The 25,337-nt window shown below is 50.8% G+C and overlaps 3 protein-coding genes across 5 annotated transcripts in view; 2 read left to right on the top strand and 1 right to left on the bottom strand.

Annotated features, from left to right (window-relative positions):
* RAB11FIP1 (RAB11 family interacting protein 1) overlaps positions 1–12,477 on the top strand; it is a 36,758-nt gene extending 24,281 nt beyond the window's left edge. Inside the window, exons 6-7 of one of the 3 annotated variants that reach the window (XM_036299313.1) lie at positions 2,557–2,805; positions 12,338–12,477. In XM_036299313.1, the coding sequence (XP_036155206.1) occupies positions 2,557–2,775 (219 nt within the window). In that variant the 3' untranslated portion in view covers positions 2,776–2,805; positions 12,338–12,477. Of the gene's footprint in view, positions 1–2,556; positions 3,847–5,724; positions 6,015–12,337 lie in introns of those variants that run through there. The other 2 variants (XM_036299312.1, XM_036299314.1) reach the window with 2 other exon arrangements.
* Positions 12,478–12,607: 130 nt separating this feature from the next.
* Positions 12,608–16,835, top strand: BRF2 (BRF2 RNA polymerase III transcription initiation factor subunit). The gene is made up of 4 exons (XM_036299315.1): positions 12,608–12,798; positions 13,745–13,804; positions 14,473–14,794; positions 15,545–16,835. The coding sequence occupies exons 1-4, from the start codon at positions 12,645–12,647 to the stop codon at positions 16,272–16,274; spliced, it is 1,266 nt and encodes a 421-aa protein (XP_036155208.1). The 5' UTR covers positions 12,608–12,644; the 3' UTR covers positions 16,275–16,835.
* Positions 16,836–17,132: 297 nt separating this feature from the next.
* ADGRA2 (adhesion G protein-coupled receptor A2) overlaps positions 17,133–25,337 on the bottom strand; it is a 34,757-nt gene continuing 26,552 nt past the window's right edge. The window contains exons 10-19 of the mRNA XM_036299311.1: positions 24,995–25,144; positions 24,698–24,859; positions 23,763–23,987; positions 23,361–23,577; positions 22,238–22,446; positions 21,425–21,552; positions 20,979–21,102; positions 20,336–20,481; positions 19,800–19,889; positions 17,133–19,569 (exon numbers count right to left, since the gene is read on the bottom strand). Coding sequence (XP_036155204.1) covers positions 18,309–19,569; positions 19,800–19,889; positions 20,336–20,481; positions 20,979–21,102; positions 21,425–21,552; positions 22,238–22,446; positions 23,361–23,577; positions 23,763–23,987; positions 24,698–24,859; positions 24,995–25,144 — 2,712 coding nt within the window. The 3' untranslated portion in view covers positions 17,133–18,308. The remainder of the gene's footprint in view (positions 19,570–19,799; positions 19,890–20,335; positions 20,482–20,978; positions 21,103–21,424; positions 21,553–22,237; positions 22,447–23,360; positions 23,578–23,762; positions 23,988–24,697; positions 24,860–24,994; positions 25,145–25,337) is intronic.

Below are 25,337 nucleotides of genomic sequence, written 5' to 3'. Positions count from 1 at the left end.
TAAAGGCTCACTGAGGCTGGAGAGCTGAGTTTCAGGCCAAGAGGCTGAGTGGTAATAATGAATTGTGACTGAAAACAAGTCAGCATCTTCTAGCCATCTTGCCTTCTCTTGAAATTACCAGCTGCAGCCAGAACTGTGTACCTACCTACGATGTTTTAGCCCCAGCCTAAAAATGTACCATAACTTGAGCAGCTCAGCTTGGCTGGGTTCTGTGCTTGTGTGGAAGAGGCAGCACTTGTCTTCCTGGAGTTAACAATATTTACCAGGAAACGGGGCAAAAGAACAGCATAAAAGGGACATGAGAACTAGAGTCATGTAGTGGCCTCCCATCCCCTCTTCCTTTTACTGTGGAATGCAGCTTGGCTCCAAAGAGAAACAACACCTAGCTTTCAGGAAGTTAGCAAGAAAGACCCTTGGCTCTCATTTTATTTACTCTTCAAAGCTTGTTTAACCAGGGGCTTATCTCCTGGCCCTGGCAGAGAGAATAACTTGCCTTAAAACAAAGGCAGCTACTGCTTGGCTTGCTCGTGATTTGTAAGCCCCACTGCTGTCCCTCTGCCCGCAGCAAAGCACTTAGTCCTGGACCATACCTAGTAAATAGTCGAGTCAATATGGAAAGTTTCCTAGAGACTGCCGTTGGCTGGCCATATAATGGATGCTTTGTGCTAACGCATGAACAATACTTATAAAAAGAACTACTCTTTGGAATGTTGCAAGGTAAGAGAGAGGTTAGGGAAAGAAATTGCATAGCTAAAGTTATGAAAGGCTAGCTGAATCATTACTAGAATGGATTGGGGGGAAGGTATTTTTCATGGGGCCTCCATCCTTTATAGATGATTTATGCCTGGGCGTGTATTATTTACTCAGGTGGCTTTGACACTTCCATTTAAAAATAATACAGCCAACTACACTCAAAAATCATCTGTCCTGTCGTATGGAAAAAGTTGGACACAATTTGAATACACATCATTATTATTGCAACTGTGCGGGAAAGTCCAGTGTAAGACCCTGAGAGGAAATGTGTGACAGCGGGCACTGTTGTTTCTTGAGTTAAGGGGTATTTTCTTGCACCGCTTCCTCTTCGTGGCCAATGCTCACCTTCTGAAATGCTGAATTGTTCTATAGTTTTTTTAAGTCATCACAGTCGTAGAATCTTCTAATGACTTCAAAGTCCTGTATCCGTTTGGAACACAGAATTTAAATTGAATAACTGTTTGGCAGTTTGTATGAAACACCTTACGTGTGCATGCCTTTTTAATTATACACATTTTTATTAAGGAAATATTTGGAGATGTAACCGAAGATTTATGTTAATACATTTTAATTAAAATGTTATTATATAATTGTGAAAATTGAAAACAACCTAAATACTCAGGGAGAGAGATGGTTAAAATATGATGGAATTTTAAGCATCTATTAAAAAAAGCAATTTTTGCTAAAATCTAATGATGGGCAAAGGCTCACAAAATAACAATTTAAAGAAGCTATAAAACTATATCCTGGCTCTAGCTGGTTTGGCTTAGTGGATAGAGCATTGGCCTGGGGACTGAAAGGTCCTGGGTTCGATTCCTGTCAAGGGCAAATGCCCGGGTTGCAGGCTCAATCCCCAGTAGGGGGCATGCAAGAGGCAGCCAATCAATGATTCTCTTTCATCATTGATGTTTCTATCTCTTCTTTGCCCTTCCTCTCTGAAATCAATAAAAATATATTTTAAAAAAACCCCACAACACTATATCCTGTATGATGTTAAAATTGTAAAGCACACCATAAAGAAACCAAGGAAAAATAAGAAAGAGAATTCTATTGCGACCCTCCCCTAAGGCATCCTGAAAATGCCCAGTCTTTAAAACCCCTCAGAATGAAGGTCCCGCATGCACTTTCCTGAATAATAAACTTAATTAAGGAAATAATTTTAAAGATCAAAAGTAAGCTAATACAGAGTTAGAATTTGGTTCTTTTCCACTTCATCAAAAGGACCAGGGCCTGACCAGCGTGGCGAGTGGTTAAGTGTCGACCTATGAACCAGGAGGTCAAGGTTCAATTCCTGGTTAGGGCACATGCCTGGGTGGGGTGCTTGGTCCCCAGTAGGGGGCGTGTAGGGGTAGCTGATCCATGATTCTCTCTCATCACTGATATTTCTATCTCTCCCTCTCCCTTCCTCTCTGAAATCAATAAAAATATATTTGGGGGGAAAAAAGAAAGAAAAATAAGAAAGAGACCCAAACGTTATGCGTTGGAGTTATAGGTAATATTTTCCCCCCACTCCATGATGAACAGATATTCCTTTTATAATTAAAAACAAAATCCTGTCATTTGGGGGAGGAAATTAATGATAATTCATCTCCAAGGTCTGGTTCAGATGTCACTCCATCTTTGAAGTGTGTCCAATCACCTGCATAGCAGTGTTTCCTGTTTGTCCAGGTCCTAGAGCACATTGTACCTCTCTGAACGCTGACCTCTGGTTATGGTCATTGAACCCCTCTTTTGTATTTCTTTTAGCTATTTAGACTTCTTTGCTGACTTTACGTTTTTTCCCCTCTTCTTTCCTCTCCAAAGAAATACACCCCCTCGGACCCTGCTTTTGCTTATGCACAGCTCACCCATGATGAGCTGATCCAGCTGGTCCTCAAACAGAAGGAAACAATAAACAAGAAGGAGTTCCAGGTTCGGGAGCTGGAGGACTACATCGACAACCTGCTCGTCAGGGTCATGGAAGAAACCCCCAACATCCTCCGCGTTCCGGCTCAGGTCGGCAAGAAGGCAGGGAAGATGTGAATGGCCAGCCTGTGACACTGAGACTTTTTTGTGAGTTTCTTTCCACTTCCTCCTGAGGTCAAGGACTCCATGTGCCTGATAACCCAGCCTAAGGCTCCAAGTCGCCACCTATCTCCCTTGCATGTTATCTGGCAAGAGTCAGTTCTGCCAGTTGAAGCCAGGTTACTTATTACAATGAGTCCTTTACTGTACGTTCCCAGGGTTTTATTTTTAAATGCCACTGTGCCTTATGTTGTGAATATTTTATGCCTTGAAAAACATGGTCATAAGATCTGATCCTGGCCCAGAGAGTCAAGTGGCTCCAGGGGTACTAATGTATTTTAACATGGGGTTTCCTTTCTTTGACACTGAGATTCTAAAATACGTGTCCCCCAGCCATTAACGCTCGGGGTGAAATGAGAAGGTGCTGCGTTACACATACTTTCTTGGCTTTTGAGTAGCTCAGGTGTGTCTGTTCGGCTGCAGAGGTTAAATTTTGATACCACATCAGCCTCCTGCGCTTCTTAGACTTGGTCCTGCTTTGACCAGAGCAGAGGAGTTTAGGGAAAGCCCTGAGTGTGCCTTTCGGGTTTGTAACAAGTTGCCTTTTCTAAACACACTTCCATTACTCTCTAGCCTTAAAATGTGCTCTTGAGAAGTAGAACAGGGGACTGGGAGAGTCACTTGGCACTCACTCAGGGGGAGCTGGTGCAAGTCCCTCCTCCCATAATAGCAGGGTTCCTGCTGGCTGGATTGGCCTAGTTCAGGGCCTTGTAAGGGATTGGGTGACCCAGGCTTCCTAAAACAGTTCCACCAGGTACGGGATGGTTCTAGTAGGATTCCTGTGGCCTTTCCTCCTGTGCCTCGGCTCCCTGCTTTCCCTGGCCATTCTTCCTGGCATTTGCCCCCTTGTTATAAAATGGTAAAGAGCAAGAAAATGATACTTATTTTGGAGTTGCTTATTTTTAAAGCTAGATTAACACACATATTTTTAAACATTAGGACACTTGGTCGGTATTATTAATCTTTTTCTGTTGTTGTTGTTAATCCTCACCTGAGGATATTTTTCCATTGATTTTTTTTTTTTTTTTTTTTTAGACAGAGAGTAGAAGGGGGGGGGGGGGAGAGAGAGAGAGAGAGAGAGAGAGAGAGAGAGAGAGAGAGAGAGAGAGAGAGAAAGAGAAACATCGATGTGAGAGAGATACATGGATTGGTTGCCTCCTGCACACACCCCGACCAGGGCCGGGAAACCTGCAACTGAGGTACGTGCCCTTGACTGGAATCGAACCTGGGACCCTTCAGTCTTCAGGCTGTTGCTCTAGCCACTGAGCCAAACCAGCTAGGGCTCTTAATCTTAATGAATAGTATCAGTTCAAATTCTTCAGGTAATATCATTGTTAGTAACCTAATATTGCAATTAGAATGTTTCGTATTACTCATTTTTTCCTCCTGGTTGTGATGGAATCTCACCAATCTTGACCTCTCTCCTGGGGGAGGAGTATCACCGGCCAGTGGGGTTGGCAGGGGTGGCAGTTCTAGCCGGTATTAAATTGGGAATCTCTTCTTCGCATGTTCTTGTTATATTGAGGTTAAGAGGCAAGATTGCTGGCAGCAGAATTCCTTTCTGGGTCATGTCTGCTGCAACCTTAGTTATATTGGAGCACTTTAATCTGAAGGATGATACTGTAACTTGATTTATCTGATTAGTTTTTAACTACCTATAGCTATTGTATTTAACACTCTCCTACAGTACTGGGGACCACTGTAAACTTCTCAGATGCCTTGTATTTTTGTAGTGCTATGACATTTATGTACATACCTACAAAGAGAACTATATATCCACTTGAACTCTGAAAATGTACATGTATATATTTGTTCCATGACATGTTTTTTACTTGATATAAATGTGTTTTGACTGTGATAACCCAAGTGCCCCCGGGGGGGCAGGTGAGTTCTGAATGGTTTCTCTTCTGAAGGTCTGGTGTGGAGACCTGCACTGTTCAGGAGGGGTTGGCTTGGAGGTTGCTGCAAGGACCTCAGTATGTATCTTGGTCAGTGTTTGAGAGGGGCACTGGGTGGAGGAGTGAATTCCTGTGCTCTGATATGCCACTTGGGAAATCTGGAGAATGAAGGACAATTTACTTCAAGGGTGTCTGGTTTCTACCACTGCTGGGGGAAAAATTCAATTGATAGCATTCTTGTCCCTCTCCAAAATAGATAGCCTGAAGGTCACTCTTTAATGACTGTCCTTGAGGACTCTACTTGGAGGGAGAATTTATCTAAGAAAAGCTTTAACCTGCTCTGAGCCATTAGCAGGGCAGTGGTGAGTTGGAGCGCTGGACTCCGATACCTGGCACATGTCTGAAGGCCTGTGCCCATCTCTACAGGACTGGGACCTGCCTCTAGCTGCTGTGAATGCTACCCTACCTGACAGGCCCCGGGAGGAGGCTGTACTCTGGAGCAGCAGGGGCAGCTGCCTTCTTGGCCTTGCCTAGTTGCCTCCGGAAAGAACAGTCAGTACTTTAGGGAAGCATCTGATTAAAAGCAAACACCTTGCAATGAATTTCAGCTGGAGGTCAGCCCCATGAATAAGATGTCAACTCTTTGCTTGGTTGTTTCATATCATCTCATTCCTTGGACTTTGACAGGTGTCCTGCCCTTCCCTTTTATCCCTGCATGTTAACCTCATCAGGGTAGCAGACTGGAGAAGCAAGAAAGTGTGCCCTTTGCCATGCGGAACAGCTGTTGACCCGAGTGGAAGGGTGTGTGCACATATGCATGAACCAATGCGATACATGTGTGTGGTTCCAGCTTTGCTAATAGTGGGAGCTCAAAAGGGCATCAAGGGAGGAAGGTCCATGACACTCAGCCACATACTGTATTGAAGGCCAGTGGCTATTTAATGTTAAATTGTGCAGGATCTTTCCTCACTGGGTCCCTCTCCCACTTGACTCTTTTTTCTTTTTTTAGAACTACAAATAAATAATCGCTCAAGGCTGAAAGATTAATTGTCTTAGGTGGAGAACATAATCTCCTAGTATCCATGCCAACCTCAACCCTGCGGTTTCTCGGTATCTGTTATGTGAGCTACAAACCTGACCTCTTCCTCCCTCCGACTCTTGAAGGATCGTCCAGTGTTTTTGGATTATAGAGTTATTTCCTGCTTTGTTACTTTGGGAATTTTGAATCTTCTGATTTTGTTTGTAAGAAGTAACCTAAAATTTCCTACAACACTAAATAAAATGGTACTACCTGTTAAAGATTTTGTGTCTGTAGTTTAGTAGGGGCACAATAAAAATTTCTTGTCTTCCTGGCCAACTTCCCTTGGGGGTGACCAGTGTTTCTCACCCTCTGAGAATCTCTCACCTGGATTCCTACTGCAGCTACCTTGCCTGGTGCCCAGGGGTCCCAATGCCCTTTCTACTCCAGAGAATGGGACATCTCTGATCCCTTCTCTATGACACACCCCACATCTTGGCCCGCTGCAGGGACCATAGGCTCTCACAGAGGGAGAGAAAGCTGCTTCTGTCCTTGCATATCAAGAGCTCACTTCAGGCTAAACCTTGACTGCAAAGGGAAGGCCCATTTACTGAGTTCCCACTGATCACTAAGCACATCCACCCCTAGCCACCCCCTTGGTCTGTAGATTTCTCTAATGCTATACCTGCTCATTCTTGGGGGGTTGGAGCGGGGAGAGAGAAATCCTAAATTACCTCCCAAGAGGTAACACTGTTATTTTGATTTGCTGTCCAGCATTTTCCCCTCATACAAATAGGTACATTTTTAAATGAAGGTAATGTTAACGTAAAAAAACCTTTGAAACCTGTAAAGAATTTTTGTGAGTTTATTTGAGCCAAACTGTCGACATATGCCCGGAAGCAGAACCTCAACGAATTGAGATAATGCTCCGGAGAATGGCGGGGTCACATTTGTATTTATACATTGCAATCAAAGGAGGGACATAGGTGGGTTACATGAAATTCATTGGTGATAGATTAAGGAGGAGGGATAAATCGAAGCAGGGAAACCCCTGGGATTGGAGGAAAAGTAAAATGATGGACACATACTTAGGTGGGTGCAGGAACAATTAACATGATAATGAAGGAATTTGTAGTTATCTGTCCTGGCGCCCAACATATTTGGTTGTGCCCCAGGGGCTCCAGAAAAAGGGAAGTTACAAGTTACCCAGACATTTCAAGGGTATGTTATAGATGCAAAAAGACAGATAGGCTCAGTTAAGGTAAAGGTTGACCTTGTCAGTGAAGATACTGGCCTAGGACGGAATTGCCCACCATAACTGCTTTTAGTTAAAGTTTAATTTCAGACCATCCTTTGTGGTTACTTTAGGTCTCTGAGTTTGCAAGACTGCATGCAGGTCTCCCCTGAGCTTGTCAGGTCAGCATGTGGCCCCTTTTGTTCACAATGAGAACACACAGTACAGACTGCTCAGAACATTTCTGCATGCCTTTAGATAATCTGCAACAGGGACCGATAGTGATTCGGGGGAGAATAGGTCCAGCTAACCACCCTCACCACAGAAGAGCTGCAGCAACTGCAAAGATGATGTAGGTCACTTCCGCATCACTTCCTGCTCAGCTCATCATCACAGCCCCCTGTGAACCAGAATGAGGATTTGCTGGGGAGGAGGGTGGGAGGGTGGTGGTGGTGGTGGGCACCCTGTCCCCCGCCCTCATGGAAAACTGTCACTTACAGGGTGTTGTTACCACTCTTGAACCTTAGCCAAGGCGTCAGCAGCATGGGCTCCCTTAGCCCTGGAACCTAGTCTCTAAGCAAATGGATCCCATGCCTGAGGCTTCGCATCAGTTAACATCTTTTGCGATCCACAGTCTTCCCCCTGCTGGGAGGACAGGAGCTGTCACTCCACGTTCAAAATTGGCTTCCTTGAGCCCTGTGGGGCCAGCATATCTCAAAGCCACAAAGTCTCCTGAGGGAGAATGTCCTCACTTAGCCTTTTTACATTCAGCTATTTCACACGGGCACGTGTATCCTGAGCCCTGGAAATAGGCACCTTGGTGACAGTGATAGGCTCTCACAGAGGGAGAGAAAGCTGCTTCTGTCCTTGCATATCAAATGCTCACTTTAGGCTGAAACTTGACTGCAAAAGGAAGGCCCGTGTACTGAGTTCCTACTGTTCCCCAGGCACTGACGCTGCTGTTTCTAATTCTCATCAAGGAAGATAAGATCTCCATTATGCGGATGAGTCCTAGAGAGGCATCAGGACTTTAGTTTGCCAAGGGTCAGACAGGGAGTAGTTCAGAAAGAACTGGGACGCATGTGTCTGACCTGGAGATGTGGGACAGGGGGCAGCAAATATGGCCTGTTTCCTGTTTTTGTACAGCCATCAAGCCAAGAATGATTTTTACTTTTTTTTCCCCTCAACTTAAATAATAACTAGAGATCTAATACTCAGAATCATAACCACAGTCAACAACACAAGGCTGGGTATTTTTATATTTTTTTAAAATGATTGTAAAAAATTAAAATGAAGCTACATGAAAATTACAAGGAATTCAAATTTCAGTGTCCACAGTTTTATTGGCATACAGTCATGCTTATTTGTTTACATCCTTGTCTATGACCATTTCCACGTTACAACAACAGCCTAGAGTTCTTGCAACAGAGACTTTATCGTCTGCCAAACCTAAATATTTTCTAGTTGGCTCTTTATAGAAAGTTTCCTGACCCCTAGTCTAGGATCACTGTGGAGCCAAGGAGATAATGTTCAGATTCACTTGGAATCCTGGAGGGTTGGAGCAGGCAGAGATAATGGAGACCATATGGATGAGGCCAGATGAGGCCACAGACAGGCTCCTTGAGGAGGGCAGTTCCAGGTAAGGTGACTGATGTCCGTGCTCTCAGTCTGTGCAGCGATGTGGGCCTGTGTCCACCTCCTTAGAGTTATCAGATGCCTGTGTTCTTAGGAGTTTGAGAAATTGAAATCATTAATCTTCATCCCAGGAGAGGGAAGTGTCTTGGAGTCACAGAATAAATAATGCAAAAAGGAAAAGTGAATATGAGTGAGGAAAGTTATTTGGTGCCAGGATCTAGGAAATCCTGGCCACGCTGTGTGCTGTGGCTGTCCCCTGTGAGTGCTGGAGAAGAGTGACTGTCCACTGCAGAGCCGAGGTGGTGGAAAGGGAAAGAAAGGATCGCAGGCCTGCGCCACTGCCAGGCTTAGTGGGAGAGAGAAGAGAGCGTCCTCGGGGCTCAGAGTGAAACTGGTATGGAGTGACATTTCAGTCAACTGAGCTGGGAGGAGCCCAGGGGTGAGGCTGCCCAACCCCCCTGGTTACTTGCTCTGGATTGGAACGATCCTGCCTCTGAGAAAGTCTATGTGTGGCTCCTGACAGGAGTTGAACAGCTCTTAACTGAGTGCCAGCCCTCGCTCTAGGAGGTGTTCCCAGGACACAGGGATGAAAAAGCCAGATCATTTCCTCAGAGACTTGCAACCAAAAGGAAAGTCCGACAGGTAAACAACTAACTAGAATGTAGAATGCACACCTCTCACCGAGGGAGGACTGACTGGTGGAGAGCTTCCTCCGGGTCCCACACCATCAGTGCCTTCCTCTTTGGTCTCCTCTCTAGGAAGAGCTCTGGCCAAAGGTCAGTATTTCCCACCTGAACCGTGGCTGGGTTGGCCTTTCCAACAGCCTCCCCTCCACAGTAGCTTCCTGCTCAAGTCCAGCCCGTTCTGGGCATTCAGCATTCTAAGAGCCTGTGTGTCAGGTACCATGTGAGCACTGGTGATTCAGAGATAAGAAACATGGCTCCAGTTTCACAGATGGGGGGCGGGGGAGAAGGGTTTGAGGAACATCTGTTAAACAGACAATTACTCTCATTGAATGATGGTAACTCTTAGGCGTATTGGTAGCCGTGGGAAGGGCACCAAGGGTGACATATCTGTCCTGATTTCCCAGAGGAAGGCAAATACATTTCTTAAATAAATCGATTTCTTCTTGGGAAAGTGCAGAATCCCAGACTTATACGTCTTAGTAGAGTGCGCCATCTTCTGGCCTGGTCCCGCCCACCTCCCAGCCTGTTAGTGTGTGAGGCCCAGGCTCTTCTATGCTCTCACACACTTGCGACTGGAAAGAGAATCACCCCTCCACCCCTTACAGTTGCTGGTTGGAGGATCATAAAACAGCTCTTTCCACTTTACTATGTGTCATGTGGGGGAAAGTAGAATTTTAAAACTTCTGTCATGGGTACATGATTGTAATAAAACCCCACTCCTAAAAAATGCAGTTATGTTCAAGATCTCCACAAAATTAGGGTTGAGAGGAGTCTTATGCTGGTCTTGTATGATAATGTAAAGAGCTACTCTCAATGCCAATTATGTTATTTTTAGGGACATGTTTCCCTCCTCAGTAAGAATGTCAACTGTGCTGTCTAAAACAAATTCAGAAATTCTGAGATGTGTGTGTGCACATGAGCATGCAAGTGTGTCTCAATATCTATCTGCTGGACAACCAGAAATAAATCCTCATTACATACATCACACTAGTGGGGAAGTCTAGGAGAGGGGATGGATTTGGAATGCCCAAGGCTAATGCTTGGATTACAGACAACATGCAATATTTTTTGTCATATATACCCTTGCTCTGCATTGCAGTCCAGGGAACTCACAGTTTCATTGGGCATAGAGGAAGCTTTATATATCTGACATTGATTATAGCTTTTTTCAAAAGAACCTATAGTTCTGTCTGATGAAATCTCATTCTTGAGGCTCAAATACTCTGTATGAGGACTCACTGGATACATGTCATTGTGTAGATTTGACTCTTCAGACTAAGAGGCACCATTTTTCTTTGGAAAAATTTCAGCTCTAGGATGCATAATCATTTATTAATCTTCTAAAGAAGGCTGCAGTAATCTGTATCTCATTCCTCAAGGGAGTATCCCTTATTTGTTAAGGGGCTGACAAGACACCCTTACCTTTTAATTCATTCTGCACAGGAGCCATTCAGTGATTTCTGTTCTCAGTGGGAAGGGATGAGTTCATTCTGCAAGGTTGAAATTGAGCCCACAACAGCTTCTCAAATGTACTATTGCCAGAGGCCTCCCTGAAACTCTCCATTGTTAGCCTGAGAAAAAGAAATACTCCACACTTGTTATGGTGGCTCCCATCTACTTTTTTGGAGTCATTAGGACAGGCCCTGGCTGTACTTGTCATTTGATTCAACTTTCTTATTTTTCAGACACAACCGGTTCTAAAACTTCCAAGCATTAAAATAGTCATTCTTAGAGTGCAATTAATATTTATTATAAGAAAATTTTGTTCAAGATTCTTTGATCTATACCAGCAGTTTTTCAACCAGTGTGCCAGTTGTGAGCAATACCTGACTATTTAGTGAGGGGCACTGACTTCTTTGCCCTTAGATTGTCAAATTAAAAAATGACAACAGCCAACACAATAGCTGTCCAGTGTGAAAGAATCAAAATTACATTTTTTTTTGGTCAGATTGGCAAAAATTACAATCTACTTTTGGGTGTGCTGCAGAATTTTAGTAATTACTTTGTGTGCCACGAGATAAAAAAAAAAGGTTGGAATTCGCTGATCTATACTATACCAAGCTAAGAATTTCGGAGCCAGAATCTTGAAGAATCTTAAAGCTCAAGCTTTAAAAAAAAACAACACAAGCCCTTACTTGAGGTATGTTCCTTCCCCTTTTCCCTCATTGATTCCAGAGAGAGAGGAAATGAGAGGGAGAGAGAGAGAAAAACAAACAAACATTAATTGGTTGCCTCCTACATGTGTCCTGACTGGAATCAAACCCATAACCTGGTATGTGTCCTGACGGCCCTGACTGGGAATGGAACCAGTGACCCTTCGGTGCATAGGACCTCAAACCACTGAGCAACACTGGCCACACTTAAAGCTCAAACTTAGCTCAAACTTTTAAAAACATCTGAATTTTCTTGAACTCTTCAGTTTGTCAAAGTCCACACTTCTCCATATTCTTTCACTCCAACTCCCTGAGACATTCCTTGCCTAGCCTTGCCTTGCCACTCTGGATTTTAATTCTACTCCCTCATTCTACAGTTGACACAAACAGACTGCAAAGAGGAACAACAACTTGCTTGGGAAAGCCACTCTAGAACACAGAACACAATTTCCTTCTCTCTCACTACACTACTCTCCCTTTTAGGCACTTTGTTCTACGGCCAAAATCAACATTTGTTACCAAAGAGAAATGGAACCCGGTTTGACTCACTGGATAGAGTGTCATCCTGTGGACTGAAGGGTCCCAGGTTCAATTCCGGTCAAGGGCACATACCTTGGTTGGGTTGCAGGCTCCTCCCTGGCCCAGGCCCTGGTCAGGGTGCATGCAGGAGGCAACCAATCAATGTGTTTCTCTCACATTGATGTTTGTCACGTTCCTTCCCTCTCTCTTTACCCTCTCTAAAAATATTCAGGTAAGGATTTAAAGAGAGAGGGAGAGAGAGAGAGAGAGAGAGAGAGAGAGAGAGAATGGAGAATCCAAGATTCCCCTGGCACTTTAGAAGGGAGACTTGTTTGAGGATAGCAACAATTTCTCGTTTGTTATGTATGTTCTTGTAGGCAGAACGTTCACCCAAATTCAAGCCCTGTCTGACTTGCCTCAAACCAACTGCTGATAGCTGGGAACCCAACGACCCAGTCCACACCAGGAACCTTCTCTCCTTGCTTCCGTTTCCACCCGACTCCACAAAGGAACGGACCGGAAGTGGCGTGCAGTCGCAGAGCCAAGAGAACTACCGTTAATGCTGCCGCGCTGACCGGAAGAGGAAGGTGCATTCCTTAGGAAGTTCCCCTGTTAGTTGCCGCTTCCGCACGGTGGCTGTTGTTGGGTATCAGAAAGCTTCTGCGGCGCTGGGCAGGTTGTGAGATGCCGGGCGGAGGCCGCTGCCCCGACTGCGGCTCCACTGAGCTGGTGGAAGACGCGCACTATTCGCAGAGCCAGCTGGTGTGCTCGGACTGCGGCTGTGTGGTCACCGAGGGCGTGCTCACCACCACCTTCAGCGACGAGGGCAACCTCCGAGGTAGCCGTGCCGTCCTTGCCATCTCGAGCCGTGGGTGCAGCCCGGGGCGGTGGAAGGACTGACACCCGATTCCTTTTAGCTCCCGTCCACTCTTTTTCTCTTACGCCTTTAAGTACGAGAGAAAACGACCTGTAGTGTAGGACTGAGCTTCGAAAGGTTAGGGACTGCCTTTCACTGTGTTTTTCTAGCATCTAGGACAGTATCGGACAGGCATAAACGTTCAGTAAATGAAACAAAGAGAAACAAGGCTCTGCTCACTTTACCCGGGCTGGTCGTGGCGGGAATATTGTGGGTCATCTCTTTACGAATACAGCACATATCATTACCCTGAAGTAGTTTTTAGTACTAACCGGGAAAACGTCTTTTGCTTCCTTTGCTTTCCAAGTTCCTGAGCAGGGCAGTTCTCAAAATCTGCAGCCAGGAAACGGTCTGGATTGGATGTATGGGAGGGTGGGTCGGGTACTGAAATGTCCCAACACTTGGAACTGCCTTAGTGTAGCCCTGATCTTCCTCAGTCTCTGTGGATGTGATAGTGCTGTGGGCATAGGAAACCAGATGGGCCTTTATTCTTTTTTTTTTTTTTTAAATATATTTTATTGATTTTTTACAGAGAGGAAGGGAGAGAAATAGAGAGTTAGAAACATCGATGAGAGAGAAACATCGATCAGCTGCCTCCTGCACATCTCCTACTGGGGATATGCCTGCAACCCAGGTACATGCCCTTGACCGGAATCGAACCTGGGACCTTTCAGTCCGCAGGCCGACGCTCTATCCACTGAGCCAAACCGGTTTCGGCCAGATGGGCCTTTAATATGCACAGATGGGCACCTTCTGTGAGACAGGCAGCAGATGCCTGGTGATTGGCATTCTGCTCCCTGGCTCTGTGTGGTAGGAGGGCAGGGGTCTGGTGAATAAGGCTAACCCTGTTTTGTTTTGTTTTTCACAGAAGTAGCGTATTCCCGGAGCACAGGGGAAAATGAACAAGTTACTCGCAGTCAGCAGCGAGGTGAGGACAGACCTTGTATGACACAGTGGCTTTCAAGAAAATTCTCCTGATGGTCCAGCCCATGTGCTTGCTTTTCCTGATTTCAACTCTTATCATGTAAGGCAGAGTAGAAGGAAATGGTGATTTGCAACAAAGGATGGGGGTGGTTCTCGGAGAGGTAGCAAATCCGTGTAAGTTTGGGATTTGCTCAGGGATATGTTTGAGGTCGATGCAAGGAATCCAGATCAAACTTCGGCTTGGCCCTGAATCAAACCAGCCTCCAAAAAAATGGTGGGCTAAAATGTGACTTCTTTCCACGAATTTCTTTGTGCCTTAGGAAACTTTACCAGATGTCGTTCCTGTCATCGTAAAAAGATACTACTGTGTGTGTGTGTGTGTGTGTGTGTGTGTGTGTGGTGTGTGTGTGAGTGAGAGAGAGAGAGAGAGAGAGAGAGAGAAGGGAAGGAAAGCAAGAGAGAGAGAGAAAGATTGATCGGTTGCCTCTGCATGTGCCCTGGTTGGGAATCGAACCCATAACCTTGCGGTTTACAGGATGATGCTCCAACCAACTGAGTGACACCATCCAGGGCTATAGTAGTGCATCTTGTATCAGAGGCAAGTTTAGCAGAAATTGCTCGGCGCTACACAGTAGCTCCTTTGACCTCTCTAACTCTTGTGGGTTTTCCTAGGTCTCCGCCGAGTGAGAGATCTCTGTCGAGTTCTGCAGTTGCCATCAACATTTGAGGACACAGCAGTTGCCTACTACCAAAAGGCATACCAGCACCCTGGCATCCGTGCTGCCAGGCTGCAAAAGAAGGAGGTGTTGGTTGGGTGCTGTGTCTTAATCACCTGTAGGCAGCATAACTGGCCCCTGACCATGGGGACCATCTGCACCCTGTTGTACGCAGATTTGGATATGTTTTCTGGCACCTACATGCAGATAGTGAAGCTCCTGGGGCTGGATGTGCCATCTCTGTGCTTGGCAGACCTGGTGAAGACCTACTGTAGCAGGTACCTGCCTAGTGGGAGTTGTGGGGATGGGATGGGATGGGATGGGTCCTTAGACCTGAATCCTTTTACCTTTGGCTGTCTCTTTCTGACCAAAGCCCATCTAAAAAGATGTGGGAGAAAAATCTGTTCTCCCTCTCCTGTGCCTGTACTAATCCCATTTTACATTTCTAGAATGCTATAATTTCAAATCTTTTTGCCCTCACAGCAACCTACTGATGTAAGAAAGTAGGTATTAGCCTTGGCACAGGGCTCCTGAGTTTCACCACTCACGTGTGTGGCCTGTGTGGATCAATTGGGAATGGAGCTGAAGGAATATTAGGAGACAACAGAGCTGTAGATAGAAGCTAATTTTTTTTTTTTTAAAGTAGCTGTGTTAATTTCTCTCCTGAGAAATAGAGTAGAACGCAAAGGTTATCAGTGTCAGCTTGGTTACTTCCTACCTGAATACTGGGGGCAAGTTTTGCAACTATAAATGCACATAACAAGGTGTAGAGAAGGTAAAAGAACACTTGTAAAGCACTCAGAATAATGACTGACGGGGGTTGCTCAACACACGTTAGCTCCCTTCTGCATTCTCCTGCCCTTCACCTCACAAGCAGAAAACTCACCCGATCTTCTCTCAGTCCCTGTATGAAACTTGCTGCCAGCAAGCTTGAGTGTTCCCAAGAGGCTAGAAGACCTTGCCCATCCTGAGCCAGACTGCTCTTCCCCATAGGCATTGAGACAAGACCTTCATTTTGGTTATTTCAGCTTCAAACTTTTCCAAGCCTCCCCATCGCTGCCAGCCAAATACATGGAAGACAAAGAGAAGATGCTGTCGCGAACACTGCAGTTGGTGGAGCTGGCGGATGAGACATGGCTGGTGACCGGGCGGCATCCCTTGCCTGTCATCACTGCTGCTGCTTTCCTGGCTTGGCAGTCGCTGCAGCCCTCAGCTCGTCTGACATGTTCCCTGGCCCGATTTTGTAAATTGGCAAATGTGGACCTGCCCTACCCCGCTTCCTCCCGGCTACAGGAGCTGCTGGCTGTGCTGCTGCGGATGGCTGAGCAGCTGGCCTGGCTGCAGGTACTGAAACTGGACAAACGGTCTGTGGTGAAGCACATCAGTGACCTGCTGCAGCACCGCCACACTTTGATCCGCAAAGCCTTTCGAGAAGGGACATTAGAGGTGGAGGCCCTGGAGAAGGAGCTGCAGGGACGGGGACCGGGGCAAGGACAGGGAAAAGAGGAAGTGGGGAATAGCGCCTCCGAGTTACCTGAGGGGAAGCGGCCAGCTAGTCCTGCCCTTCTCCTCCCACCCTGCATGTTGAAGCCCCCAAAGCGGGTCTGCCCCGCCCCCCCTGCCTCCACGGTCACCGGAGATGAGAACATTTCCGATAGTGAAATAGAGCAGTATTTGCGGACCCCTCAGGAAGTGCGGGACTTTCTGAGAGCCCAAGCTGCTGGACAAGCTGCCACAAGTAATCCTAACCCCCCCTGATGCACTTGGTGGGTTTGGTGGGGCAGGGGTCACGTCATTCTGACAGCAGCTTGATAATAGACCTGTCATGTCCAGAGAAATAAATGTGTACAAGCCCTTAGGTATTGTCTCTGCAGCTCAGAGCCCAGGTCCTGGAGTAGAAATGAGAACGACTGTAGGAACCCCTGGGTTGGAGAGAGTCCCATCCTTTAGTGCCAGAGAGCAGGTTGCATATGTTCACATTCTGTGGGGTGGCTTTCCTCTTAGATGTTGGGCTCTCTTCTGCTCCTGGTCTGAACTGGATAAACTGAACGCGCTCATGGGGCCTTGCTACTGGTGAGGAGCAGTTGGCATTTCCATGGTACCAGCCCTCAGGGCAGGAACTGGGCAACTCTTGGCCCTGTGTCCTAGGTATTGGTGGGTTAATGTGTATGGTATCATGAGATCTTCTGCCTCATAACAAAAGGACCGTGGGTGGACTAAGGTTATAGCTCAAAGGGCTTTGCAAAATTTTAATATATTAAAACAAGAGGCATCTGCTAGAAAACATTCTATTGTATAAAACCCGAGCTTTTAAAAACATGTTTTCTTTGGCACTTTTTATCCCCTCCCTCCCCTTTCCCCAGCGTATTGCAAAAAGCTCTCCAGTGCTAAGGCATTGGCAGGGTATGTAAACAGCAGCCAGCATATGTGGAAGAATAATACAAAGCTTTTTTCCTGTCTAATATGGTCTGTGCAGCAAGCATAAATAACAGGATCCTCCCACGGAGTGTGGGCTTCCTTTCCTCCCTATGTCTTCTTTCACCTTGGTGATCAGGCTGGGGTGACATGGGACTGGGAGGGGACCTGGGCCAGGCCTCCTTTTCATGATGCTCTTCACAAGGCTTCAGGTTCCCTCCACTTTCACTGGGTCCTGCAGTAAAAGGCTGGTGGTTGCTTTTTAGGTTGGGGGGTGGGGGGAAATAGTGCTGGTGTTTAAAAGTGGAGGTGAAGGCCCCGGGAACTGTAGGGACCCTGCCCACCCCCTGAGGGATTTGACTTGGGCTTCTGTGTGGCAGGAAGATGTTTCTGCTGTTTTGGAAGTTTCTCCCTAATACGGGGCTAGAGGCCAAATGGTTGGAACGGTTCTTCCATGTGGCCTCAAGGAGGAGGGAAGTATCTTCCTTAGTCCCCAGTGTTGGGAGGCTGAGACCCATGTCTTGTGGTTGACGGGTAAGTACATCTTCACCACCACTTGCAGCCTGTGGTGGAGCCCTCTTCAGGGCATTGTTTGTAGGACTAGGTTTAAGGCCTGGCAAACTTCAGCCCCAGATCTAAGCTCTCTCTCTCCTCCCTCAGATTATCCCCAGGCGGGGTCAGCTTTGTCCCCAAGTGCCACCCCGAGCCCTGCTGGTGGTGTGTGTACACTCACGGGGTGGCGTCCTCCCTAATGGTGCACCTGCCCTCCTACTTGACCTCCCAGGCTGACTTTCACACGGCCCCGCCTCCGCCTCCTGCATAGTCTGAAAAGCAGCACCTTGTCACCTCCAGTGGGTCCTGGCCACCTGGCATATCTAGGCTGCCTCCCCACTTAGCCAAAAACTGGGTGGGGAGAGGCCCTAGAAGCTAGGCACAGGCCGGCTTCAGAGGAGGGTGGTGAGGGAACACTGTTCCCAAGCCCCCGTCTGTGTTTGCCAGGTAGGGCTGACACCACCAGAGAGGCGGGTGGGCAAGATGTGGGCACCTTAGGAAGAGCCCACCTGGGCTTGCTGGTCCGCCCAGTACTCATCAATCCAGACAGGACCTTCCCTACCCTGGATGGCACAGACTGGCCTGGGCTGGGACAGAGTGTATCCTGCCAGTGGCCCCGGGATTGCCTGTCGCTACCCCAGAGGCACGGCCCTCTTAGCCGCGCAGGCGCCCGCTGTCCTTAGCTTCAGGACGGAGGAGGCTAGTGAGCCCGGCGCAGCCCTCGGCACTTCACCGACTGGTGCACCGATCGGCGTCCTTAGGGGCCCGCGCAGCCAGGAAAACCAGTCCGGGCGGCCAGCCTGCCCTAAAGTGCCACCCGCCCACCTAGACGGTGGTCTCGCTCTTCCAGAGGCCGGTCTTCATGCAGCCGCCCCCCGCCGCCTCGGCGCCCGCCAGGGTGATGTCCTCGTACTTGCCGCCCTTGGGGGCGCCGTTCAGGCTGGCCGTGTTGAGCGGGTAGGAGCGGCGCTGGCTCTCCTTCTCCAGCGCGCCCTTGAGGTTGTCGCGGCTGGCGCTGCGGCGCTGGCCCGGCCGGCCCGCCTCCGGGGGCGGCGCGGCGCTCGTGTCGCTGCCGTCGGACAGCGTGAGCGCGGGCTCGCCCTCCGGCGGGAGGCCGGCGCCGGGGCTGTGGCGGCTGCTGCCCGGGTGGCTGTCGGACGGGCTGTTGTGCTGGCTGCCGCTCTCGCTGGACAGCAGCTCGGGCGCCCCGGCCGCCGCGCCCCCGCGCAGCGCCTTGAGCCGGTTCTTGCCGCCCGGATCCCCTGCGCGGTGCCCCTTGGCCCGGCTCTTGTGCACTCGGCGCCCGTGGGGCAGGTTGTTGGGGTGACGGGGGGCCAGGCTCCCGCGGGAGCCCACGGGCTCTGGCTCCCCCTCCCCGCGGGCCGCCACCCCCGCCTCGCACGCCTGACTCTGGGCCAGCTGCAGGTTGGTGAGCTTGCAGGGGCCCGGGGCCGGCGCGTGGCCGCTGCTACCGCCCGGGGATGACTTCAGGGAAGGGGGCCCCTCTCCGAACACGGGGGAACCGTCCTCTGGGGCCGCGGACACAGCTTGGGGCGAGGCGCGCGAGGCCGAGGCAGGGGGGCAGCAGGCGCGCCAGGAGGCCCGCACGTCCCTGCGCCTGGCACAGTGGTGGGTGAAGACGAAGAGGCCCAGGGCCGAGGCCGCCACCCCGTACAGGCAGCTGCACACCACCCGGGGCAGCCAGCGCTGGGACACGGCCAGAGCCCCGCAGGCCCACATGGCCAGGTACAGGAAATGTGTGGTCACCAGCGCGCCCAGCTGGACTCCTGGAGAATAGAGGCCGTCCCCGTCCTCTGGGGGTCCGGGCGTCACCACCCCTGCGCTCCCAGTGGCCAGAAGGGAACCCGAGTCACTCAGGAGGGGGCCGCTGCTCCTGAGCCTGGTGGAACCCCTCAGCTCCTCCCCTTGGTCCAGGGAACCCCTGCTCGTGACCCCCTTGGAGCTCTGTGCCAGAGGACCCCTCAGATGCAGCCCTGCACACAGGAAATAGATCCAGGTGATCAGCAGGATCAAAGCCACCGGGATGTAGAAGGCTCCTAAGCTTGGACGCCACACCAGCCAGCAGCTGAGGGGAGACACAGGCAGTGGATGAGGAGGGAGCAAGTCTGAGGCGGGGTCCAGAGGCTGGGTGGGTGGGGACAGGATGCAGTGAGTTGACAGGCAGAGACTGGCTTAGTCAACATGCATGGGCTTGGGCGGGGTCACTGGCTGGGTGAGCTCGCAGGTGCCCCTGCCAGTGGAGTAGAAGGCATCTGGTGCTGGGGTGGGTAGGTTTGGGGCAGGCAGTGTGCTCACTAGGGGCTGTGGTCCCGGTAGTTGTGAATGTTGACAGCAGCTGTGATGCCGCAGATAATGAGTGGGATCCCTCCAGCGATCAAATAGAACCTGGAAAGGAATGGGTTTTGGGAGTCAGAGAGAGGAGGAGCAAGGGAGAGGAACCAGGTGCTCAGAACCCTTGACTAGGGGTCTCCATCCCATCTTCTTTCCCCTTTAAATTCTGTCAGGATTTTTTGCCATGGATGCAAGGCGCTTACAAGGCAGGCTTAGGAGATCCCTAGGGGACTTGGCCAAGACTATTCTAAGGGACAGAGGCCAGACCTCTCTCTCACTCTAAGTGCAGGATTTGAGGGTTTCCGGGTTCCCTGCTCAGTGCCCACTACATGACCTTCAGCAACCGGGCACCACCTAGAGCTTGCATCTTCTGTCGTTGGGACAGTGGTCTCCCAGGACCTTGGACCCACCCCGCATCCCTCCGGGGAGAGTTGATTTGGTGTCCCACGCCCCCCTCTGAGCCCTTCCCCCCTGCAAAGCTGGTATCGGGAAGCATGTACCGGAGCATGGGGCGGGGAGCAGGCGGGGCGGAGTCCCCTTCCTGGGGAGGGGGCGCCCTCCAGGTGAGCTCCTTGTGGAGGACGCGGGCCTTCACACCCATCCAGAGCAGGGTGGACAGTGAAGAGTAGTGCAGAGTGATGCCCACCTGCGGGACCAAGGTGCTGAGGCTGGGACTGCTACCACACCCAGGGAGGGGCTGCTTCCATTGGGGCCAGGCCAGAGCCTCAGCCCCACAGTGTGCTCCCACTCCTCCCATTTTCCCGGCCCCCAACTTCCCGCAGACCTTCCCCCGGGTCTGTCCTTGCTGTTACCCTCTCTACGTCCACCCCAGGCTTTCCCCCCACTCTGGTGACTCCATGACTTAGTTACTGCTATCTGCTTCGCCCCCGACCTCTCCTCCATTGCAGGTTCCAACTCCCCACTTTGAAGTCCCACCTCCTAGTTTTCCTGCTTCTTACTTCTTACCTTCTAACTCTCATGCTCCTCTCCCCTGACAAGTAAGACTGGACCCAGAGAGAACAATGGAGCTGGGGCCTATTAGCATGAGTCCCCTTTTTCCTCTCCTGCCCCTCCCTACAGCCCAGGCGGCCATCACTAATCTTGGAGCTCTCCAACCCCCACCTCAGCCCCTTCTCCTCTTACCGCCTGGCAGACCATCTGGTAGTTGGTGAGTGTGATGCCTCCTGCAAAGACGGCGGAGGTCATGGCCATGTGGAAGCACAGGTTCAGCAGCATGTGCCAGCCCTTCCGGGACACATGGATGGAGCTGCCCCAGAAACAGTAATTAATGGGCCACCCAGCCCAAGGTCAGGCCCGGGGGGGCTCAAGGCCATGGGGAGGCCCACAGAGGGGGTGGCAGGTATCTGTGTGCATGCATACGTGGGAATGTGATAGAGGCTCCAGGGAAGGCAGGTCTTAACCCACAAAATGTGTTTTCCAACCCCAGAACCTTCAAAATGCAATGCTAGGCAAGAGCCTGGAAAAGTCATGTGGACCGACCTGGGAAAGGATCACTTGCCAGTACTTAGTGAGACACCCCTACCCCCAAGCCTTCCCACCACACCCTCCTTTCCTGCAACAGCTCCCACCTGTGGTTGAGGATGTAGGTGATGATGGTGGAGAAGAGGCAGAGCAGCAGCAGGGCTGTGCAGGGGTACACGACTGGATGCAGCCCTGCCCCCGAGGCCCCCACCTCCCTGGGAAAGGCACTCAGCTCCTGGGAAGAGTGGGGAGAGGAAGTGTGTACTAGGAAGCCAGGTAAGGGCTGTCCTGTGGAGTCCTGACCAGGCCCCAGGCCAGTTTTCCTCTTCCCAAACCCGGTCTGATCCTCAGCTTAGTCCATCTGCGTAGACAAAGGTGTAGGTACCATGATATCCACTTAGAAAGGTGGCCTTTGTAGCATTAATAATCTACTGCCTGCCTCTGTAGGAACTTTCCAGGTCCCCAGCCTGGAAACCGGAGATGAGGAGAGAGGGGAAAGTCTGTCTGTAATACAGCTGCATGCCTGCTCAGGGTGTGACATGTGGTGAGGAAGAGGGAACGAATGGGGGTGAATAAGGAGGGTGATCAGAAAGGACAAATGTTCCCAGATTTTTCCCCACTTTAATAACCTGGACATCGGGGATTGCAGGCTGGGTCTCAGAAGACCAGGCTGGGTAGTGCCAGACCCGCTCTCTCATTCTGGGAGTGGAAGCAGGACCTCCCTGTCTCATGAAGATGAAAAGTGTGTGTGTGTGGGGGGGAGACCAGAGGGACATTGCCCTGAGTCCTGACAGTTTTGAGGCCTGACAAGGCTGCTGTCCTTGATTTCTCTGTGGCCTTGGGTGATCAGAGAGCCCCAGCTCCACCTCACACACCTCCCTTGTCCCCTGGCCCTCACCCCCCAGTCCTACTCTCCTCACCATGAGTACGGCCACATTGCCCAGGTGCTGGCAGTGCAGGGAGCTGACGTTGGGCTGGCTGGAGCGGAGCTGGCAGCCTTCGGAGCTCCAGCCCCCAGCGCCGCCGGGCCCTTCCTGGCTCCACCAAGCTGCCACGGGTTCAGCTCCCTCAGCCCAGTGCCGCAGGGAAATGGCCACGGGCTCCGTCAGGTTTCCCACGCCACAGCCACCTACAGGGGGGAGGAAGTCCACACACAAGGCCACGGAGTGGGGGTGGGGGTGGGGCTGGCTGGGTGGAACCAAGCAGCAGCTGAGCAGGCACAGAACCCCCTTGGGCTGGGTGTGTGCTGGGCTTGGTGGATAGTTAGATGCCAAATGTGGGCCTGCTCCCAGGTCCTCAGTCTCACTGGGGAGACACCAGGATGAATCAAAATGAAAGCACTGGGCCCTGGCCAGTGTGGTTCAGTGGTTGGGTGTTGTCCTGTACACCAAAAGGTGGCAGGTTCGATTCCCAGTCACGGCACACACCCAGATTTCAAGTTCCAGCTCATTTGGGGTACCTGCAGAGGGCACCCAATCAAGGTGTGTATGTGTGTGTGTGTCTGTCTGTGTGTGTGTGTGTGTGTGTGCCCCTTCCTCTAAAATCAATAAAAAGCAACAACATATCCTTGGATGAGGGTTAAAAACAAATAAATAAATGAAAATAAAAGCACGGGGACGTGGCCCACTCTAAGTGCCAAAAGTGCGGTGGTGACATATCTAACAGAGAGGAGTCCAGGGCTGGGGCCAGGAGGTCATGCTGAGGGAGCGAAAGCCCAGGCAAAGAGGGGACTCTGGAGGAAGGTGGGACTGAGGGAGGTCTGGGTGGGTCAAGGGTTTGTACTTAGAGCCCTTTTGAAATCTGACACATCTGGGATGTAAAATCCAGTGTCTTCCTGAACCTTTTTTCCACCAACCCCTTTGTTTATGGGAGGTCTGTGTCCCCCATCCTCCTTGGAAATGGTGAGGGGCCACCATTCTCTGCCACCTCCACCAGGATGTTAGGGGGCGCTGGTAGGTGAAGAAGAGCAGGATGAAGGGGCACAGGACAGACACTTCGGAGGGATCCCATTGGGTACCTGGTACCCATAGTTTATCCCCTTACTTGTTCCTGCAAAGATGACAGGGGTGGCCACCCCACGCCTCTTGCCGGGTCCCACAGCTCCTGGGCGGGAGGTGTTGCCATGGCTGCGGAAGAGGCGGCCATTTCGGAAGACGAGCAGCTGCAGGGTGCAGTCTGGGGAGACTGGGGGCGCCAGGGAGGCCGGAAGGGACGAGAAGAGACTGGGCGGCAGCTGGATGGAGGCCAGGGCAACGCTGTTCTGGGGGGGACACAGGAATTCCTCAGAGACACCAGATATCCTGGGACTCTGATGTCTTCCTACCCCTCCTTCTGCCTCCCCTACCCCCTTTTCTGGGTCCTGTCTCCTCTCAGATCATCTACCCTCACCAGGCACCCCCATCTGGGCACCTCCCCTCATAGCGTCCTCCCTGCTCCAGCGCCCACCTTGATGTGGAAGGATGACAGCGAAACGTTGGGCCTCCCGGTGGTACAGCGGAAGCGGAGCTGCTGATCAGCCAGGGGCTCCAGCTCCAGAGAGGGGTTCTGGCCCAGGCCTGCGGGCCGGGCGCCGGGCACACCGGCCTCCCTCCTCTGGAAGGCCGTGCAGGTCAGGCCCACATAGCTGTGCGGCTTGATGAGGTAGGCCTCCAATGCTACGTTCCTCGAGTTCTAGGGACAGGGAACTTGTCACCCGACCCTCTGAGATACGGTTTGGCCTCTCTTGCCTGAGACTGCGCAGTCCCTGTCGGCTCAGGCCCTGTCCCTCTGCCTTTACTCCTCACTGTCTTCCCCAGGCCTGGCCAGTCCTACGTCATCATGGATCCTCCCCAGTCCCTGGCATGGCGCCTTCTTCCTCCTAAGGCCCTTCCTCCCACGCATGCACACTCACCTTGTATCTTGCTCCCCTCTTAACTCGGGCTTGTTCTGCCTCCCTAACTAAGCTGCAGAGCAGCCTGTTTGACCTCCTGTATCTCCCGAGGGACCAGCACAATATCTGCAAGTGGTAGGTGCTCTGCCGTGGTTGCTAACTGGCTCACGACCCACCATCGGAAATGTCACCCTCGCCTCAGGGGACAGAAGGCTCCATTACTCTACACTCCATCACAGTGCTATCCCCCCCCCCCCCTCCCGGCAACTTGGTTCCCCACCATAACGCTGAGCGTAACTTCCCCGGTGTCACTGGCCTCCCTCTCTTTCATTGCCCCTGACTACTCAGGATCTGAGGCCACACGACTGGGAATCTAGTCAAGTTCGGTGCTCATGGCAGGTGCACAGTTGGGGGGCTTACTGCCTGAGAGAAGCCTTTCCCTTTGGGATGACTCTTAGTTCCCGCCCAGTGTCAGGCCCCCAGGAGCCCCCTCCTGGCTGACCCACATTACCACAGAGATGTGCTGGGCGTGGGGGCTCAAGACAGCCCCCCCAATGCGCTCCAGGGCACCCACGATGCCGCTGCAGGCCTTGTCCTCTCGCTGGGCCAGCCACAGCAGGTGCTCATCTACCAGCATCAGGTTGCTGGCCATGTCCACCATGACCTCCACCAGCTGGGGGGGGGGGGGGACGAGGGGAGTCACTGAGACACGGGTGGGGTTTGGTATCCAGGGGCTGGGGTGTGAGAGGCTTGAGAAAATGGGGAGCAGGAAGTTTCTAGGGGCCCCAGTGGCCTGGTTGAATCTCACCTCTTTGATCTGGTCCACATAACCCAAAAATTTCTGGATCATCTGAGCCACATAGACTACATCCATCATGTCTGAGAAGCTGGCAGCCTCGGCCGTGTACACTCGCAGCTGGTGGGCCAGGGTCAGCGCGTTGGAGGCGTTGATGGGCATCTAGGGGCGTTAGGGAAAGATAGTGGATAGTCCAATCTTTCTCCTCCTTCTCCAGAATTGCCCCTGGGGGCCCCTCCTCTGTGCTAATGCTCTGGGGAGAGGGTCTGGCCCACCAGCTGGGTCTAACCAAGACAGCAGGCAGAGGAAGGAGTGAGCTCATCACAACTCAAGGCAACCCACTTCTAGGCCACTG

The sequence above is a fragment of the Myotis myotis genome, unplaced genomic scaffold, assembly GCF_014108235.1.
Source record: "Myotis myotis isolate mMyoMyo1 unplaced genomic scaffold, mMyoMyo1.p scaffold_m19_p_3, whole genome shotgun sequence".
Taxonomy (NCBI): Eukaryota; Metazoa; Chordata; class Mammalia; order Chiroptera; family Vespertilionidae; genus Myotis; species Myotis myotis.
Note: the sequence above shows the minus strand (reverse complement) of the source record. Positions and strands in the feature narration are given on the sequence as shown.

Coding starts and splice junctions, on each gene's coding strand:
- BRF2 (XM_036299315.1), top strand. CDS start 12,645: ATGCCGGGCGGAGGCCGCTGCCCCGACTGCGGCTCCACTGAGCTGGTG. Junction 12,799..13,744: donor CGACGAGGGCAACCTCCGAG/GTAGCCGTGCCG, acceptor TGTTTTTCACAG/AAGTAGCGTATTCCCGGAGC. Junction 14,795..15,544: donor GTGAAGACCTACTGTAGCAG/GTACCTGCCTAG, acceptor TGGTTATTTCAG/CTTCAAACTTTTCCAAGCCT.